The following is a 6,177-nucleotide window of genomic DNA, read 5'->3' on the forward strand; positions in this document are numbered from 1 at the left end:
GCGGGGTGGAGGGCACTAGGGGGGGGAGGGGTGAAGGCCACTAAGGGGGGGGGGGGGGGGGGGGAGAAGAGAGGTGTGAAGGCCACTAGGGGGAGAGGAGGGGTGAAGGCCACTAAAGGGGGGCGGGGGGGGGGGGGGAGGGTGAAACATAGAAGATAGGAGCAGGAGTAGGCCATTCGGCCCCTCGAGCCTGCTCCGCCATTTAATGAGATCATGGTTGATCATTCAAATTCAGTACCCGGTCCCTGCTTTCTCCCCATATCACTTGATCCCTTTAGCCTTAAGAAATGTATCTAACTCCTTCTTGAATATATTTAATGAATTGGCCTCAACTGCCTTCTGTGGTAACAGGTTCACCACTCTCTGGGTGAAGAAATTCCTCCTCATCTCTGTCCAAAATGGCTTGCTACTTATCCTTAGATTGTGACCCCTGGTTCTGGACTCCCCCGCCATCGGGAACATCTTTCCTGCATCTAGTCTATCTAGTCCTGTTAGAATTTTATAAGTTTCAATGAGATCCCCTCATTCTTCTAAACTCCAGCGAATATAAGTCTAATCAACCCAATCTCTCTTCATACTTCATTCCTGCCATCCCAGGTATCAGTCTGGTGAATCTTCGCTGCACTCCCTCCATGGCAAGAACATTTGGAAGGGGAGGGTGAACAGCCAGTTTTGTCAGTGTCGGGTGCATATAGGTACCAACGATAGGTAAAAAAACGGGATGAGGTCCTAAAAGCTGAATATAGGGAGTTAGGAGGTAAATTAAAAAACAGGACCTCAAGATTGCGACCAGTGCCACATGCTAGTCAGAGTAGAAATAGAAGGATATTTCAGCTGAATACATGGCTAGAGGAATGGTGCAAGGGGGAGGGATTCAAATTCCTGGGACATTGGAACCGGTTCTGGGGGAGGTGGGACCAGTACAAACTGGACGGTTTGCACCTGGGCAAGGCCAGGACCGATGTCCTAGGGGGAGGGTTTAAACTAAAATGGCAGGGGGTTGGGAACATGAGCAAGGGGACAGAGGAAAGGGAAACAAGGATAAAAGCAAAAGACAGGAAAGAGAAAAGCAAAGGTGGCAGTCAGAGAAATCAAGGGTTTAAAATCAAACATGGCCACAGTAAATAATAATTCCAAAAGGTCTAAGAATGTTAAAAAAAACAAGCCTGAAGGCTTTGTGTCTTAATGCAAGGAGCATTCGTAATAAGGTGGATGAATTAACTGTGCAAATTGAGGTAAACGGATGTGATATGATTGGGATTACAGAGACATGGCTCCAAGGTGACCAATGCAGGGAACTCAACATCCAGGGGTATTCAATATTCAGGAAAGACACGTAAAAAGGAAAAGGAGGTGAGGTAGCATTGCTGGTTAAAGAGGGGATTAACACAATTGTAAGGAAGGATATTAGCTCTGATGATGTAGAACTGAGAAATACCAAGGGGCAGAAAATGTTAGTGGGAGTGGTGTATCGACCTCCAAACAGTAATGCGGAGGTTGGGGATGGCATTAAATGGGAAATTAGAGACGCGTGCAATTAAGGGCACAGCAGTTATCATGGGTGACTTTAATCTACATATAGATTGGGTTAACCAAATTAGTAACAATACTGTGGCGGAGGAATTCCTGGAGTGTATACAGGATGGTTTCCTGGACCAATATGTCGAGGAACCAACTAGAGACCAGGCCATCTTAGACTGGGCATTATGTAATGAGAAAGGATTAATTAGCAATCTTGTTGTGCAAGGCCCCTTGGGGAGGAGCGATCATAATATGATAGAATTCTTCATTAAAATGGAGAGTGAAGTAGTTGACTCAGAGACTTGGGTCCTGAATTTAAATAAAGGAAACTACGATGATATGAGGCACGAGTTGGGTAGGATGGATTGGGGAACATTACTTAAAAGGTTGACGGTGGATAGGCAATGGCAAACATTCAAAGATCGCATGGATGAACTCCAGAATTTGTTCATCCCTGTTTGGCATAAAAACAAAAAAGGTGACTCAACTGTGGCTAACAAGGGAAATTAGGGATAGCATAAGACAACACAAAGCTGGGCGGGCGTGTGTGCTGTGAGGAGGATGCCGAGAAACTCCAGTATGATTTGGACAGGTTGGGCGATTGGGTAGATGCATGGCAGATGCAGTATAATGTGGATAAATGTGAGGTTATCCACTTTGGTGGCAAAAACAGGAAGGCAGATTATTTTCTGAACGGCAATAGATTGGGAGAAGGGGAAGTGCAATGAGACCGGGGTGTCCTTGTGCATGAGTCGCTGAAGGTAAGCATGCAGGTGCCGCAGGCGGTTAAGAAGGCAAATGGTATGTTGGCCTTCGTAGCGAGGGGGTTTGAGTACAGGAACAAGGATGTCTTGCTGCAGTTGTACAGGGCCTTGGTGAGACCACATCTTGAGTATTGTGTACAGTTTTGGTCGCCTTATCTGAGGAAGGATAGACGACAGGAGCAGGCCATTCGAAGGTGGGGGAGGGGGTGAAGCCTGCTTTTTTGGGGGGGGCACTTTTTTGGGGGGGTGGAGCCCGCTTTGGGGGGGGGTGGAGCCCGCTTTTGGGGGGGGGGGTGGAGCCCGCTTTTGGGGGGGGGGGGGGTGGAGCCCGCTTTTGGGGGGGGGGGGTGAAGCCCGCTTTTGGGGGAGGGGGGGTGAAGCCCGCTTTTGGGGGAGGGGGGGTGAAGCCCGCTTTTGGGGGAGGGGGGGTGAAGCCCGCTTTTGGGGGAGGGGGGGTGAAGCCCGCTTTTGGGGGAGGGGGGGGTGAAGCCCGCTTTTGGGGGAGGGGGGGTGAAGCCCGCTTTTGGGGGAGGGGGGGTGAAGCCCGCTTTTGGGGGAGGGGGGGTGAAGCCCGCTTTTGGGGGAGGGGGGGTGAAGCCCGCTTTTGGGGGAGGGGGGGTGAAGCCCGCTTTTGGGGGAGGGGGGGTGAAGCCCGCTTTTGGGGGAGGGGGGGTGAAGCCCGCTTTTGGGGGAGGGGGGGTGAAGCCCGCTTTTGGGGGAGGGGGGGTGAAGCCCGCTTTTGGGGGAGGGGGGGTGAAGCCCGCTTTTGGGGGAGGGGGGGTGAAGCCCGCTTTTGGGGGAGGGGGGGTGAAGCCCGCTTTTGGGGGAGGGGGGGTGAAGCCCGCTTTTGGGGGAGGGGGGGTGAAGCCCGCTTTTGGGGGAGGGGGGGTGAAGCCCGCTTTTGGGGGAGGGGGGGTGAAGCCCGCTTTTGGGGGAGGGGGGGTGAAGCCCGCTTTTGGGGGAGGGGGGGTGAAGCCCGCTGGGGTGGGGCGTGGGGGACGGGGGTGAAGCCCGCTGGGGTGGGGGTGAAGCCTGCTTTGGGGGGAGGGGGGGTGAAGCCCGCTGGTGGGGGGCACTCTATGGCAGTGAGGTGTGGGGACCGCTAATACAACAAGAATTTGCAAAATGGGACAAACACCCAATTGAGATCCTACATGCAGAATTCTGTAAAAGTATACTCCGGACTCAAAGGAAAACCGTAAACAATGCATGCAGGGCAGAACTAGGCCAATATCCATTAATAATCACTATCCAAAAAAGAGCCACCAAATTTTGGAAACACCTAGAAATGAGCAACCCCCAATGCTATCACTACGAAGCCCTGAAATGCCAAGAGAGGACCATAAAGAACAATACCCTCAGTCAACTAGTCCTGGGACTCAGTGAAGTAACTACTAACACTACTAACAATAACCAGCCCCAGGACAGTGACAGCGTAACACAAAGAATTCGACCCAACACAATCGTCGCTAAGCAAAAGGAAAAATATCTGTCATATTGGGCAGAAACAACAAAAACCCAAAGCAAACTCAATTGCTACTTGGCCCTAAACAGACAATACAACATGGCTAATTACCTGACCAGGGTAAAGGATAGCAAACTGAGAAAAACCTTGACAATGCACAGACTTAGTGAACATAGCCTGGCGATCGAAAAAGGTAGACACAGGCAGACCCAGCTACCAAGAGAGGACAGGATATGCTCTCACTGCAGTCAGGGAGTGGTGGAGACAGAGATGCACTTCCTCACAGCTTGTAGAAAATATCAGGGCATAAAGGAGAATTTCTACCCAAAATTCACAAAAATATGCCCGGAATTCAGAAATTTGAATGACGACCAAAAACTCCCATACCTACAAGGAGAAGAGAGAAATTGTGTAACCTTAGCGGCACACTAGGTTACAGCTTGCCATAAACAGAAGGACAACCACTAAATATAAGAGTATATACAAATTATATGAATGTATATTTATATACACTCAGGGATATAGCTGTTTATACACTATGGATAGATCTGTATTTTTGTGTACAACCATGAATGTTTTTCGATGCTTTGGCAACATAAGATGTACCTTGACATGCCAATAAAGCGATTTGAATTGAATTGAATTGAAGCCCGCTTGGGGGGGGGGGGGGGGTGGAGCCCGCTTTTGCTGGGGGGGGGGGGGAAGAAAGAGAAGGGGTGAAGCCGTCAAGGGGGGGGGGGGTGAAGGCCGCTGGTGGGGGTGGAGGTGGCGAAGGCCGCGGGGGGGGGGGGGTGGAGGTGGCAAAGGCCGCGGGGGGGGTGGAGGGGGCGAAGGCCGCGGGGGGGGTGGAGGGGGCGAAGGCCGCGGGGGGGGTGGAGGGGGCGAAGGCCGCGGGGGGGGTGGAGGGGGCGAAGGCCGCGGGGGGGGGGGGTGGAGGTGGCGAAGGCCGCGGGGGGGGTGGAGGGGGCGAAGGCCGCGGGGGGGGTGGAGGGGGCGAAGGCCGCGGGGGGGGTGGAGGGGGCGAAGGCCGCGGGGGGGGTGGAGGGGGCGAAGGCCGCGGGGGGGGTGGAGGGGGCGAAGGCCGCGGGGGGGGGTGGAGGGGGCGAAGGCCGCGGGGGGGGGTGGAGGGGGCGAAGGCCGCGGGGGGGGGGGTGGAGGGGGCGAAGGCCGCGGGGGGGGTGGGTGGAGGGGGCGAAGGCCGCGGGGGGGGGGGGTGGAGGGGGCGAAGGCCGCGGGGGTGGAGGGGGCGAAGGCCGCGGGGGGGGGGGGGGTGGAGGGGGCGAAGGCCGCGGGGGTGGGGGGGTGGAGGGGGCGAAGGCCGCGGGGGAGGGGGCGAAGGCCGCGGGGGGGGTGGAGGCCACTGGGCGGTGGTGACGGCCTGCATCACTCACTCACCTTCCTACCACCCAGGCTCTCCGGCTCTGTCCGTCGCTGCAGTTCCGAGTGCAGCTCGTAGGCGACCGCGAAGCCGCTCCGCTTCCCGCCGTCCGATGAATAGGGCCTGGCACGGAGACACCACGGGATCTGCCTTGGGCCCCGACTCGCCGCCTGTCTCAGCGCTGCTGCGAGACCGCCGCTCCACGCCGCCACCATCTTCCCGGCCGGCCCCCGCCACCGAGGAGCAGCAGGCGCCAAGGGTTCACCCTCTGGTAGAGGACGGATCCGACCTCCGGGTACAGTGCCGCCCGCAGGATCCGCTGCAGCTCCAGGTTTCGACCACTTGCGGGGCCGAGTAGAAGTGAAGCAGCTCCAGTCAGCAGGGCTGGTTGTTGGTTGCAGCGGTTTCACCTCTTTGTATCCCGCGGGGTCCTGTTGTAGTGCCCGTCCTTAGCCTCATTCTCGGCTACTTTGAGGCCTGCTGACTGCCAGTGGCAAATCGGACGTTTCCTTTGTAACGGGCTCACAGCGAGTATAAAGTATTTGCTGAGTGGCTCACTTATCAAATATATTACAATTGCTGTGAGGACTTTAATGAATAACCAGCCGGTTTACCATCGGCAAAGAGCAGCCAGCAGGTCCAGGGAAAGGAAACACAAACTCAGGCTGAGGGGCTGGAGAGATGACTGTTGTGTATGTGCCTTTAAGAGAAGAACTGATTCTATACTGCAGTACTGGCAGTGACCACCCGTACATATAAAGCCATAGCAGGCTTCTGTATTTCAGTCTTGAATTACTCCCTGCTCAGTAAATACCTGTTTTATTGTTTTCCTGCAGTCTGAGTATTATTGATTCTCGGACACTACACTGGCGACGGGCAGGTTTGAACGCACCTGCAGTACTGCATCGCCTCACAGGGATCTTTTCCCTGAAGAGAAGCTTCTTGGAGGTCGAAGTCAGAACGGCGGGCGTCGACCGTGGGCAACCGCCCAGGGATCCATCGGAGAGTTGCAGGGGAGGCTGTGGAGAGCTGGGCCTGGCTCCCCAGTC

At 55.1% G+C, this 6,177-nt stretch overlaps 1 protein-coding gene across 3 annotated transcripts in view; it reads right to left on the reverse strand.

Moving 5' to 3' along the window:
• The window catches only part of mrps28 (mitochondrial ribosomal protein S28), a 165,849-nt gene extending 160,368 nt beyond the window's left edge, over positions 1-5,481 (reverse strand). For all 3 annotated transcript variants that reach the window (XR_015079029.1, XR_015079028.1, XM_085993228.1), the window contains exon 1: positions 5,146-5,481. Coding sequence is in view for 1 of the 3 variants with exons in the window: in XM_085993228.1 (XP_085849354.1) it covers positions 5,146-5,343 (198 nt within the window). In the remaining 2 variants the exon portion in view is untranslated. The remainder of the gene's footprint in view (positions 1-5,145) is intronic.
• Between the last annotated feature and the right edge of the window lie 696 nt (positions 5,482-6,177).

The sequence above is a fragment of the Somniosus microcephalus genome, chromosome 7, assembly GCF_052327205.1.
Source record: "Somniosus microcephalus isolate GS21.2 chromosome 7, FLI_Smic_1.0, whole genome shotgun sequence".
Taxonomy (NCBI): Eukaryota; Metazoa; Chordata; class Chondrichthyes; order Squaliformes; family Somniosidae; genus Somniosus; species Somniosus microcephalus.